General features: G+C 34.2%; 1 protein-coding gene across 3 annotated transcripts; it reads left to right on the top strand.

Moving 5' to 3' along the window:
• Window positions 1-5,997: 5,997 nt before the first annotated feature.
• Window positions 5,998-14,793, top strand: LOC123566045 (uncharacterized). 3 transcript variants are annotated; one of them, XM_045359871.2, is made up of 2 exons: window positions 5,998-6,086; window positions 13,147-14,793. In XM_045359871.2, the coding sequence occupies exon 2, from the start codon at window positions 13,154-13,156 to the stop codon at window positions 14,234-14,236; it is 1,083 nt and encodes a 360-aa protein (XP_045215806.1). In that variant the 5' UTR covers window positions 5,998-6,086; window positions 13,147-13,153; the 3' UTR covers window positions 14,237-14,793. The 3 variants fall into 3 exon arrangements, with proteins under 3 accessions (XP_045215806.1, XP_045215804.1, XP_045215805.1); XM_045359869.2 differs by lacking the exon at window positions 5,998-6,086 and adding an exon at window positions 6,220-6,543; XM_045359870.2 differs by lacking the exon at window positions 5,998-6,086 and adding an exon at window positions 12,462-12,742.
• Window positions 14,794-15,042: the final 249 nt, after the last annotated feature.

Genomic DNA, 15,042 nt, shown 5'->3' with positions numbered 1-15,042 from the left:
GTCTACACTGCTTACTTACAGTTCCCTCAACCCTTTTCTACACAAACCTATATCAATACATTTCTGTTACTTTTCAAGAATTTCTCTCTTGACATATCTAGGATCTGTGACGGAACTTTAAGCTTAACTTGCTTTTCAAGTTTTGCTTATGCCCTAATGTCTACTGCTGACGCTAAGATAATAATCTGAGGTTCTAAAGCTCCCTCTATATTACCAGTTATATAACATCATTGATAGAATTATCTACCATCAAAGTCGCAACTGTAAACTTGATTTTCGGACAATCAGTATTTACTTGAGCTACATTAAGCCTGTGCTCACCCACATCTGTACTTATATATACGTGTTTTCTTTAAAATTGATTTGTTTTTACTAAATCCCTTTTCACTATCACACATGCACAATCTGTACCTCTCATAGCAGTTATATCCCTGCAATCATAAGTACCGGCTTATGCAGGACATGAACTTACACTGAGCATACCTAACTCCTCAACATCACTGAGTCATATCCAGCCATACCGAGAAAACGAACGCATAAGCTGTCTTTTATTGGTTGGATCTGGAAAGTCAGAGATTGATTCAATATTAGCATCAATAAGGCTTACTTGAACCTGTCCCACAACATGACATAAAAAGATGACACAAGCTTTACAAAATTTACTTTTTGATATAATAATTGTCAACTTTGCTTCTCTAACTCTGCGGAAGAAATCACTGATGATCTGTAGATGTCATTCCCAAGTGTCGTGGTGTATCAGCAATGTTTCTATTACATCCTTTAAGTCCAGAAATGATTGAATTTACAAGTTGTTGGAATATTGCAGGCGAGTTTTTCATACCGAAAGGTATAACTTTGGAATGAAACAATCCAAACGTTGTAACAATGGCTGAAACTTGTATAGCTTTTTCAGTGAGAGGAACTTGCCAAAATTACTTTAACAAATCAAATTTTGTTACAAATTTTCTCTTTCCAATTTTATCGATAAAATCATCAATTCTAGGTCCTGGAAATGAATCAGTTTTTGTGACTCTTTTAACTTTCTCGTAGTCTGTACACAAGCGGTACGATTTGTCAGAATTTGGAACAAGAATACATGGAGAACTCCATTCACTGTTACTGGGTTCAATGAAATCATTGTCCAACAAATATTGAATTTCTTAGTTTAGATGATTCTGTTTTGTTAGGTTCACTCTATATGGTTGTTGTTTAATTGGAGTGGAATCTTTAAGTTTAATGTCATGAAATTTTTTATCAGTTCTAGAAAGTACATTTGGAAACAAATATTCATATTCATGGATATGTTTTTTAGCTGTTCTCTATGTTGAGGTTCCAAATGTGAAAGTTTTTCATCCGGGTGTTGAAGAATGTCTTAATTTTTGAAGTTGTATTTGACCGTGGACAGTGTTGTTATTTTTTCCTAAAAATAAAGACAAATATCAAACAGGGAATGCCAAGTACCAAAAACGCAGCCTCCCCAAAACGAAACCCACAGCACGCAGACGTGTACACCACAAACACACATACACACATGCACGCGCACACACACAAAGCAAAAGCAAGAGGACATAACGAACAAACAAAAAAACACAGTGGGGCACCGCCTTGGAACGGTCAGTGGCAAAAACACCACTGGGGAGCTTAAACCGGTTTTTGGTGCGCACCCAACCTCACTCTTACCCCCACCATGTTCCAAAGACAAGGGACAGTGTAAATAAAAGTAATCCCCTCCAGGTGAATTTCTAACACACGTAATGGAAACAAAAAGGCATGGCATGTAAAACACAAAAATGCTCGTGTATAAATATATAAAAAGCAAACCTTTAGAACAGAGTTATTTCTATCAATGTATGTTTTTTAACATTTTCATATGACAAAGCTGATTTAGCTTGCGCCTCCCATGAATATTAATGATGTAATTAAGATCACTTTACTTCTTGTCAACATCTATCTAGCTTGTAATGGTTTACCAGGGATAGGTATAAGTGCAAAAACTCTATCACCTGGTTTAAAAGTTCTTTCCTGAGCACATTCATCATATCTTGATTTCATTTTGTTTTGAGCAGATTGTATATAATTATTTGAACGTGCCAATTCAGAAGTTTATGATAACTTAGTACTGAAGTCAGATACGTATTATATTTAAGGAACTATCATTGTCTGAAAGAAATTTCTCTTTAAGTAATTTTAAAGGTCCACGGACAGTGTGACCAAACACTAATTCAAATGGACTGAAGCCAAGTGATTCTTGTACAGCATCTCTGACAGGCTGAAGATATGTACTGTTGTATGCCTAAGCTATGTAATACATGTTGAAATATCTTATACATAAAATTAGAACCTTTGTCAGACTGTACAGATTTTGGGAGACCAATAAATGTGAACAATTTAGTTAAAGCCTTCACAGTGGCTTTAACTTTGATGTTTCTTAAAGGAATAGCTTCAGGAACACTTGTTGAAGCACGCACAATTGTCAAAAGGTACTGGTTCCTTGATTTGGTTTTAGGTAAGGGACCAGCACAGTCTGCTATGATGCTACCGACTTCATCTCAGTGTTGTTATATTTTCTGGTCCTTCGGGATCATTGATTTCAACTCATTTAGATTTGAAGATTGAATACTGCTTAAGCCGGTGCTAGGGGGCGTGGGCAGTGTTGCATTTTCCATTACTGCTCATGAACAGACTTAATCAAACCGAGTCTGCAATTTTCACTGTTTGCTTTGTTTTCGGTGCTTCCGAGGGATCTACTTTCCAGATTTTATCAAATGCGGGTATTGGCTGAAGATGTGCTTTGGGTATTCTCTGATTAGGTATGCCTACCGTTTGACATGTGTGATAAGACCTAGAGATTTCAAATTAGCCCCTATAAAAATGATTCAAGACTTTGAGATATGTTTTATTTACACCGCAATAACCTGAAATTTGCGTTTCATGAGCCAGAGAAAAGTTTTCATGAGGATAAAATTTTGGGATCACAATCTGGTATTTAACTGTCCTTTCATCATCCGCAGTGACATCTGCTGGCCGCCATTTTTCTCATCAAAATCCAATGTTTAACAAAATAGCAGACAGGGACTAGTGAACCTTCTTCTTCACTAACAGGCTTTTGAAATAATAGTGAAATTTTAGGATCATTGTTCTGTTTCTGAATAAGCCTGTAACCATTAGAGCGAGTAATGACCCTGGTAATTAAAAAGAGAATAATCAGAGAAGTTGTCAGAGTCTGTTTGTTGAACAGACAGATTTGAAGGAACAGATTCAGCTGTCCCAGAATTAAATGTTTCATTGATAATAGTATCAGACAAATCAAATTCTGACAAAATGTTTCATTGATAATAGTATCAGTCAATTCAATGTCTGACATTTGATAACTCTCAATGGCTTTCTTAGCCACAGAACGGGTAACTGCACAAGAAGGGTAAATGTCAGGATTTACCTGTTCAACAGGATCAGACTTTTGATTCAAACAAGGTGTGTCAGTTACAAGTAGATTTACCACAACCTAATCTCCAGCTACGTCATTTCCTAACAGTAAATGGACACCTTTCAATGGTAAATCAGGTCTAACACCCACAGTCATAATGCCAGTTACCAAATTGTAGGTTAAAAAACATTAAGGAGGGAAACCAAAACAAAACCACACTCCAACCCTTGAAACAGTACATTTGTAATAGAAGAAATCTTCTCAGAAAAAGGCAGGACATCTGCATGAATAGGATATTGTGAAGCTCCAGTATCCTTTAGGATTTTAATAGGAGTAGACTGGGTAGAATAAACGATAAGTGATATAGAACCATCAGATATGAATGGCTCTGGTGTATTACCTGAAAAATTCGACTTTTGAGCACGTTTTTGTATTTGAATTATTACCAGATGAGAACCAAAAATTATTGTGTGAAAAATATGGTTTCTTGTTCAAACAGTTTAGTTTGTTGAAGGAAATTTTATGAGTTAAAGTATAATCACCAGCCAACCTAGCAGCCTCCTCTATTTTCAGCCTGATTTTCATCCAAGAAAGTTTTGGCCTCGGTGCCAACACACTTGCCAACATGGGTCTGGTTAGACTCCTTTCTGCAATTTCGAAAGTTTTGCCTGTAAGCCACAGGCACCAGCTCATAACCTTTCAAGATTACATTTTTAACATAATCATAATTTGAACTTTGTTTTATAGACAACAGTGTATATTTTCACGGGTTTTGCCAATCAAAACACTTTGAAAAAGAAGACTTCAACATTATTTCGGCCATTTAAGGTTTCCAGCTATATTTCTCAAAATGCATGAATTAGTTTATCAACTCCTTTTTCTTGAAAAAAATGGAACTAACCTAATATGTTTGGTGACATCAAAGTGAGAAGACCTTTGAGGTTCTGCACTAATACTTGCCAATTCTAACTTTTCAATTCAAATTCATATTGCATAAAATTTGCTTTTCTTCTCTCTCTCTCTCTCTCTCTCTCCCTCTCTCTCTCTCTCTCTCTCTCTCTCTCTCTCTCTTATTCTCTCTCTCTCAAAAATTTCTTCATCCATGAAATACTATACAATAATATTTTTTTATTTCTTGCTTGAGCATGGATGACTACTTCAAAAATGTAATAATGCTTGGCAAGCAGACATAAATCAGATTTCTTAGCTAACTTGAACATCTCCTTGCATGGTTCAACAACAAACTTATCAAAATCAAACAAAATTTTGAAAGCTGCTATTATGTATACAGTACCAAAAATAAAAAAAATAAAGTTTTCCAAAACAAAATAATCTGTGAAATTTAGCTGAAAAGTCTAAAAAGAAATCAAAAGAGTAGCAGTCAATGGTTTTATCCCGGACCAAATTTCTGTTACGCTAGAATGTTCCAATGTCTTGTAACAGAAAGACAAACCATCAGTTATTAACAATAACAATTTGTTTTTCATGAAATAAAGTGAAAATACAAAAACCTACAAAAAATGACAAAGAGCCGAAAAATCCAATCTTTATGTAAAAATAGTCCAAAGCCTCTCCAGATCAAATTTAAATCCAGTCAGAATAGATTCCACAATATTTCACACAGCTCAAAATTAATATGCAAAACTAATAATTCCTCTAAAAGGTAACATTTTAAATCCAGATTTATTTTTATAAATTCTTCTAATTATCCTTCAAAATAGTAAATATCCAAATTGGTAAAAAAATTTTTTTAAGAAATACAGGAAAGTTTCATCAATATGTACATTCTAGCTTCTTACTCTTTTGGGTATGTTTTAATCTAAAACATCTGACTATATATTAGTTTAAACATAATTTATTTTAGGTCGATTATAAAGGAAGTTCTGCAACTTATATTAATCACTCTCGACACCTCATTCCTGATGGAATCCATCGCCACGAGGGTATGAGAGAAGAGGCCAGTTTCCCTTTTAATGCTGAGCGCCAAGCAAGGGAGCTACTGGTACCATTTTTTACGTCTTGGTATGACGCGGCCGGGAATCGAACCCACGACCTCGCGCACTCGAAGCGGACGCTCTACCACTAGGCTATGACTATATATTGTATCTTGGAATATTCCAGAATTTTCATGTAACACTAAGAATATAAAGAACATTATTGAAAAAATCAAGGACAATCATAGAATATTCTGGAATAAAGTAGAATTTTACAGTAAATTAAGGATGATGCCTTTAATTTAAAACAATGCTAATAAATAATGATGTGCCTTAGGAGAAAATGATCTATAAATAACACCAAAAGGAATACAATTTGCACAAAAGTTCATTAACACTGCCAAATGGTCTTAATTAAAACGGACGAGTTCATGAGTTTGCCATCTCGAATTATTTCTTCTTATTCAAAAGAGGAGTACTAGGCAATGTCACAATACTAACTATTTCATTTGCATTGTTCAACGCCTGATAAATGTGTAAAGTTGTCATTATAAACCTTTTATTCTTTAAAGGCAATTTCAAACTGATGACTGTATGTAGGTGCGCTGATGTTGAAAATTCTATTTTGGTCGAAGTATATGATGAGCATCACTGTAATAAAGCAAGTGAGCGTGACGTTCTTATAAACACTTAGATTACTGTATTTAGGATACTGGTTTGCTGTTCAGGTTAATTCCATTTCATTGTTATCACGCTTATGTTTTCTTTACAATTTTTGAATTGCTAAAGAATATATATATATATATATATATATATATATATATACTTTTTTTCGTTTTTCTTTTTTTTTTTTTTTTTTTTTGTTTAAACGGTATTTAAATTTTGATTCTAATATTTAATTTCACCACTAATTGAGACATCAAAGGGATACTTTGCATGAAACACAAATTAAATTTAAGAATTTTTGGCAGTTAATATCTTTGAAATAAAACATTTAAAAAAACAAAATTAGAAACTGAATAACTGAGTTCATTTGTGCATACTGACAACAAAGTGTACGCGGTATTTGTAGTGGAAATATATTCACATTCATTTATCTGCTTGAAAACAGTACCCGTGTAGAAATATATAAATTCAAGGACTATGTGTGGTTCTGGGAAAGTAAGAAGTGTCAATATCATTCAGGTTTGTATGACCTTTATGATTCTTGCCACATTTATATATGTAATATTGATATATGTTTATTCTGTGAATTTCTTTACTTGCACAAAAAAGAATGTACCAGTTGTAAGTGCAGATAATTCGAGCAAATTCACAAAAGAAGGAGAGTGTACGAATTTTAATCCCCTCAACAACAAAAGTGATGAAAAAGCAAAACATAAGTACATTCACTTTAACCAAGCACTGTTTACCTTCAGTTACTGCAACTTTTCAAAATCTATATATCGACAATATTTATATAGACTAAGATAAAATTAACTATTTGCAATCATAGAGGAGTGTGATAGAGAAAGATTATAACCGTGTATACCTTGTTATAGTCCCTGGACATTTATTTTCAACAGCAGCAAAGTGAGATCCGAAAGACGAGATGGATTATTTAGTTCGCTTCAATTAATATACAGTATTTGAAACGTTAACTGTACTTATATTGTTTTCGAGAATTTAAAAAAATTAAGTCCACCGATGATTGATGTGATAGGACCTATATGTAAAGAGGGAAACACCGCGATTTTAACACAAGATATTGTCACCGTACACATACGGAAATATTTAAGTACTACTATCTGCCAATTTTTTTATAATTTGTGGACCGATGACTGGATAATAAAAGTGAATGAACCTCTGCGTTCAAAGAAACTGATCAACTGGAGAGTTAAACACCTTATTAGAGAATATGGTAGAAGGTATAATGCAAATCGAAGTCAAGAATCTCTACTAAAAGGTGTCATTGGATCTGATAAAAAGCGATTAAAAGACTACATTTCTGAAATAGAAATAAAATGTGAATTATTAAATGTATGTGTTTAGAGGAAAGAAATCACACAAATTGAATAGTGTACTTTTTTTCAAAGATGTTTGTCTCTACTTTTACAAAAGGGCAACATGAAAAATCAGATCAACAAAAGGTTAAGGCGTCGAAGACAAATTTGAGTGTTTTGAATTGTATGCATATTTACAACATTGTATGCTAAAATCTCTCACAATATAGCAAATGCGTTTTGAAGACTATTGTTAAAGGGACTATGTTGAAGTTTCGCGTGTCACTAAAACTATTCAGTAATATGAATTACGGATAAGAAACAAAGATTTTTTTGGGGGTTTTTTTTGTTGTTTTTTTTTTCAAGCATTGTGTGGCTGACTTACGGACAGGTTCAAAGTACTGTTTATCTAACGTAAGTATATAAATATAAATCTGCCAAAAACAATAACAACCTTCCTTCAAAATAAATATCTTTAGTGTGTAGTACGAAAGATAATAGGTAAGGGTAGATTTCTCGGAAGCACAGAGCACCAAAACACAGCCACAGAGCCACTCATTTGCATAGTAGGCCCATAAAAAAGAAGCTGTAATGGAAAAATATATCATACAGGTTGCTTCAAACATCCAACAGTACATGCAACATATAGACGGAGGAGAAGGAAATGGTAAGGGGCAAAATTGGGCCGGGGGAGGGGAAAGGAACTCGAAGGAGAAAGTTGAACAAGTACGAATATTCAAAGGTAATGCCACGTTCCTTAATGACAGTCACACTAAAACGTAAACCACAATAGCGCAGACACTCGTGTACAAAAGATAAACATACAACCACGAAAAACTGAATAACATAGAAAATACGAAGAAGTAACACATAAGAAAACAGTAGGGCACCGTTATAGACTCGCAGGCATACAAACGCACCCACACGAGTAGAAAACACAAAATCATTTTGGTAAGTTGTTAACTAGAATAAACATCATGGGTTTGCATGGGGTTGGATTCATTATATGTTAAATGATAGATAAAAATACTTGTTCATGTTTCATACTGTTCACTTGATTGCTCATAGTCAAAACACAAAATAATAGTAAAATATATCAAGGATTTGTTAACTATTTATTCTTTACTTGTAACAGGGACACCAAGACATAAAATATGGTAATATTTGTCTTATAATTGACATTCAATGAAATAATTGATTGTGCGACACATATTTTCTGCATATTTCAGATGTCTGAGTCTTTTATTTTGTTTGTGAAAGTATTTTAACACTAGCATGTTAAAATAGATAGATTTTGTAAATGTTATGGTTTATAACAGTTAACATGCAAATAACAAGATATTTTCTTTTAAACGTCCTAATATCTGAGGGAGAAAAAATTTACTTCTGACGGTATTTTTGTTAATGGTCAGATATTAGTATAAAAGTGGTCCATAGGGTCAAACAATGAAATTTCAAGGGGTTCTTATAGATTACGGTGTCAAAAGTCAAATCAGTGTATTAACAAATGAACCATGCCACGGTTCATTCATTTTATTTTCATTTGGTATAAACAGTATTTATTTAGCAAACTGCACATAAAACAATATACATGAATGGATTAGAAAACTAGTTTACAGAAACTTATATGAACGTTTCTCCATTAAGAAATATTTACACAAATGTAAAGATACGTTAGCAACATGGCCGTGTAACTTATGCAGACGACTCCAACCGAAAACAGCCTAAAATTAACTGTTAAAATTACTTTACTATCAAGTATACAAACAAGTATTTTTGAGCTCATTATGGAGAACGCCGTAATAGGGATCGCGGGGCCATGAGTTCGATACCCGGGTGAGGCTATGTTTTCCTTCACGATTTGATAATATACGCTGTTTTCATTCTGTATTATCAAAGTTTCGGCCCAACGACCCTTATCAAAATGACAAATCACGAGACAGTCTTTACATCATTGCGACTCTCAATACAACGAAAAATGAAAAACGATACCGGGACTCACGTAATGTTGTTAGAAGTTATCGTCAAAAACCGCTAAAATCGAAATATATTTATGCTCCATAGGGGATGACTATAGCTGTTCTGTTAACATTAAGTACATAGTATTAATGAAAAGTATTGGAAATCATTTCAATATAAACGCAGAAGTATGTCAATACCCGAAAAAGTACCATGTTAAACACGGGACACGGCAAAAAATATTAATCGGCATACTTTACCCTAGGATAATGTAGGTATATATACAATCATATTACACAAGATACACGAAGGCTAACAAATATATTCACAAAAGATTTTATTCAACCATAAGGCAATCGCTAAAAACACAATTAAATTAGTTAAATAATAGTATTAGAGGAAACAAAATGAAAATTATTTAAATATAAGCAAAATGTACGTATGCAGGGAAGTAATTCGAAAAAAAAACAAAAAAAAACTAACAATGTTTCCTTTATCAACATTGGAACTTGTGAAATTAAAACCGTTAAAAGCGGAATAAAGGACATGATATACCAAAGAAATACATTTTAAAAAACACATTAAATGCGTTAACTTAAAACCAATTTTCCTCGGGAAAAATGAATGTTATTTACACTTTAGCGGTTGAGTTTATTTATATAGTCTGTAAAGAAATCCTAAGTTTTGTTTTCGTGTTTAGTTCATTTGGCGTTTCTTTCTTCCATTCTAAGATCCACTCAATTACCTTGACCTGTAGAACATTCGAGGGGACTATAGAAATGTCCCAAATCGGTCTGTCCCTCCGTCTGTACGTCCACAAATTGATCTCCTGCAGTTCTTTGAAAAGCGTACCAGGTTCATAAGACTTGGTTTGTGAATAGAGGGCAATATGTACAAAATGTATTTCTTTAAGAATACGCTTTTTGGCTCTCCTTTCATTGGTTGCATTAAAACGTTTATGATTATCTTTATTAATACAAAGCAATTCTGTTCAAAGATATTGTAAAATGTGTTGTTTTTTTATCATGAATTAGGTTGTGACTATATATTTCTGCTATAATGAGAAATTTACAGTTTTGTGCATACAAATAACATTTATCAGATATTATAAAAAAAGAACAAGAGCCGTTTGTAGAACTTGTTCCAATGATAAGTTTTAACACATTCCGTTCTGTTATTACTGTAAACCTAAATTTGACCCTATAGGCCCCAAACAACAATTCTCCTCAACGTTTTAAGCTTACTCATGCAATAGGTTTTTAAATATTTCGGTGAAGTTCTTCTCAAGTAATTGGTTGGAAAGTCTCAGGTCCTTGTGAGGTTGACCTTTCGCTTACTGATCCCAATACCCTCCCGCCTTCACACAAAAAATAGGTGCATTTTATTTCGTGATTCTCAAATTACCCTGCAGAAATAGTTGAATTTTATCAACAAAACAGTAGTGGTCTTCTTCTTCATAAGTTTGGTCATTGTATCAAGTCTGGGTGTTTTGTGACAAGTGTTTCTCCAGTTATAAAAGAAAACCCGTTTTAAATGTTCAGGTCCCTTTAACCTTCACATTCGAGTTTTGTTCGCACACACAAGAGGTTTATTAATTTTAACCTAATTATGCTTTCAATTTTAAATGCCCTACGTCGAGTGATTCTCCAATTATTGAGTAGAATCAGTCTTAAAGGTTAAAGTTCTTGTAACATTTTTCTTTCACCTACTGACCACAGAAAGGGTCTCCTTCATAATCCAAATCAAGCAATTTAGATTTAAGGTTCTGGATCTATTGGGTTTTTTTTTTGTGGCGGAAAAACATTTCAATTCAGGCACCTCTGACCTACTGACCTTAAAAAGCAGTACATTTTATTATATGTATAGCCCAACCAGGCTACTTAATTTGAAGGCTTTGTATCAACTGAAGAACAAATAGATATACCGACACAACTAACACGCAATATACTCCCGCTTCTTCAATGGATGGGGGCCTAATACAAAATATTTTTCTAACACTCATGGCGACTATTAGATTGATGTTGAGAGCCGCAATTCGCGTAAACAGCCTGATTTGAATCAGATGAACATATTTGCACTCCGGCTCCTACAAAACTACTTATACACTGACAATAGTAACCCCTATCATGTGTGTTAAAAAGCAACAGTCTTCTAACAGAAACAGTATTAGATGTAGCCATTGACTCTATACGAATGAGAAATCTTTAATAGTTTGTTTACGTCCTTTTCCAATTTATAGAGGCGAACATGGAATTTTTAATGACGTTATTACGTATTGCAAATCCTTACAATTTCAGTGAGGATAAACAGTATATATTACGAATGCTGTTTCTTAACGAATGCAACAATTGACTGCAGTTTTGTGCATTGTACTATTAGACCACCTTATGAAGGTAAAACCTCACATAACAGTGTTATAAAGAAGAAAAGAATTTAAAGGTGTAGTTGCGCTAACAACGGCTCCGTTAACATGATTTTCACGTACATTGAGCAATTTTAGAACTATATTTATAGAAATTCGGTTTTATTATCTGCAACTTATTAAAATATAGGCCTGTTTATGAAATAATATACTTATTAACAACAAAAAAGTTTCACTTTAGACTGAAAATTACGTTTTTACCCACTGAATATTTAACATACATGATGAGACAAGCTGTTGTGCCCATAAAGCAGTATTTTGTCTTCATCTGATATCTTTGAAATCTACCTATGATATAGTGTGTGCTTATTTAATCATTATTATCAATTAATATGGTCAAAAACAAAAAAAGTCGGAAGAGTAATATTAAAGCTACAGTCACACATACGGATATGTCCCTACGTTGGTGTACGGTCCAGATGGGATTGGTCTGTTAAGGTCGGATTGGATAAGTACGGAGCAGTACGTCTTAGTACGGGAAAAATGATCAGAAGCGGGGAACAAAAAGTACAGTACGCGAATAAGTACGGATAGGTACGGCGTACTACGTTATATAACGTTTTACTGCGCCTGTCAAATTGCCCAGTGCGAGGACGGGTCTGAGGTTAACTACGTTGAACTACGCTTAAGTACATGGTGTCTCGGATAACTACGCTCAGCTACGGATCAATACACATGACTACGTTCCCACTTAGGTTTAGTAACGGGTCGGTAAGCTTCATTTATACCCCAGTCACACATACGGCGCGGATAGCTACGTCTAGCCACGGAAAGAAACGTAGTAATCCGTATCGATCCGTATCTGAGCCGTGTCTCGAAGTAGTAATCCGTATCAATCCGTACCAATCTGTACGGCTCAGGTACGTATCGATACGGATTTCTCTTGTTTTTACTACTGGATTTCTCTCCGTGGCTAGACGTAGCTATCCGCGCCGTATGTGTGACTGGGGTATTTAATAGGCCACGTGTAGCCAGTGTTTTCATTACGATTATCTTTGACATCACGTCAAACCACAGCAAGGTACGTTTCAGGACGGATAACTACGTTTAGCACTTTTAATTACGGATGAATATATTTCAAATAAGTTGGACTATAGTCGCGCTCAAATGGCTACGGGTCGCTCAAACTTTTGTGCATGTTCAAAAGTGAATAACTTTCAAGTTTGGGATAAGTCATAAATACGTTTTGACCAAGTGTTAGTACGGATCGATACGAATATTACTTTGAGGTACATGTACGACTAGACGTATTTATCCGCGCCGTATGTTTGAGTGGGGTTTTAAACCGAGGATGGGATGTTCCTTCCTTTTTTCCCGCAAATCAGTTCCAGCATGAATATTAATCATGTTTAAAATGAATCCATTATAAGAAATTAACTGCGATTCGTAGAAGGTACATTGATTAATGCACACTTTTTTTTTCAGGAAGGATATGGCACATATGATATACAGAATAAAAGTTGTTGCTGCTTTGTTAACGCTGCATATAATCGCATTTGGAATTATAGTTCAACGTAATTCAATGGTTTTGGACAGGCCAAGGAGTAGATTTGACGCAACAGTTTCAAGATACCAGTTTCAACCATCGCAAAAACTACCTACACCCTTACTTACGTCATCAAGAACGCGTTGGATTATTATGTCTTTAGCTGTGTCCACAATGATGTCGAGGGGATATGAATTCTGTCTACCTATAGTCGTAGCTGCTTGGAAACAGATAGGATGGCACTCACTGATATTTGTTGTTGAAAGTTCAAATGTATGGAATACATCGACAGTACTGAAACTTGTAAGAGACCAAACCTTAGATATAGACCCTACCGCCCGATTTGTCAGGATACCAGTGAGTCATAACCCTGTGTCTTTTGCTCAGGTATCTCGGTTGTTTGCTATTTTGTTCGCACCATGGATAAGACCTAATGACTTAGTTATGACAACAGATATTGATTTAATTCCAATAAAAAAGAACATTTTCGACGAAGTTGAGAAGTCAGATATATCACTGCTAAATACAAATTGCTGTGGGTCGTTTATATGGAATAATACAGAAATAAGTATGCAGCCAATGTCATATGTGGCTATGAGTGCAAAAAACTGGTTAAAAGTAATGGATATTCGACGGCCATTTGAAAAAAATGAAACGCATGCTCATTATATAAACTCTTGGTTAACTCAGAATTATGGAAAGGTTATACCTTCTAAAGATGTTGTTAAAGGTGGAAATGCAGTATGGTTTTTGGATCAAAGGGTTGTTTCGATCCAGCTCTACAAGACAAGTTTAAAAACATACAAGCGACCTCAAAGAACTTCATTAGAAAGAGCTGACCGGGCTAGAGACAATTCTTGGACTAATTTTAAACGCTTTATGGACGCACATATGTATTATGATTCATTTAAAGGCGCTCAGTGGAACAGAACATTTCGTCTCATCACTTATATTTTTTCGGTTGATGTCTCAGAAAAATTAAAATTCTACAGAGAACAATTTGTAAAATACACTAAGTACTCGACATAACTGTGATCAGCATGTCATGTTCAGCTTACATTATGTAAATCAATCAAAGAACAACAAAAAGACGCATAAAGAATAAAAAAAATATTTTCCTTAGAATGCGACAGCAGTATTTTGATCAAAAACGTTTAACACTAAATTGTTTCAGTGTGTTCCTTACATACCAACATACAACTTAATCTAGCCTTTCCATTTCATCGTCTCCATTTTCGATTACAGAAGTTAAATTATATATACATTTGTAATGCTTAGAACTTAATAATGTACTGTTTTATCTTATATGTTATAAAATCGGAATTGATACGTAATTAATTCTCAAATCGACTGAGGTAGGAAAAAATAAAACGCATTTAGCTCATATACGTTTCCTTCAACTAACAAACGATCATATTCACTAGTTTTGTATACATCAGCACATATAAACATTTATATTAAGAGAATGCATCTAAATTCGACCAGCCGTTTAACTAAGTTCAAGCAAATCAATATCTAGTAGGTGCAAAAGTAAAGTGATTTACAATTAATATAAAAACAAAGGATTAATTAAAGGTAACTCCTTTCACATTAGTTACGTTATTATTATTCCAATGTATTTAGTTACTGGGAAGCAATCATTTTATCAAACCGAAATATTTTTAGTCGTAGAGGCGACACTTTAGCTTTTATCGATTACTGAATACACCTAGCATGCCTCCATTATTCCATGAATATACCTTCCAGAATCATACAAAGTACATATATACAGCCTCAGATAACTAAGCTTAGCTACGGATCTATATGCATGACTACGTTAAAGGGCCGGTAAGTTT

Source organism: Mercenaria mercenaria, chromosome 8 (genome assembly GCF_021730395.1).
Source record: "Mercenaria mercenaria strain notata chromosome 8, MADL_Memer_1, whole genome shotgun sequence".
Classification (NCBI taxonomy): domain Eukaryota; kingdom Metazoa; phylum Mollusca; class Bivalvia; order Venerida; family Veneridae; genus Mercenaria; species Mercenaria mercenaria.
Note: the sequence above shows the minus strand (reverse complement) of the source record. Positions and strands in the feature narration are given on the sequence as shown.

What these genes read in the sequence shown, in the direction of transcription:
- LOC123566045 (XM_045359871.2), top strand. Translation starts at nt 13,154, where the DNA reads ATGGCACATATGATATACAGAATAAAAGTTGTTGCTGCTTTGTTAACG.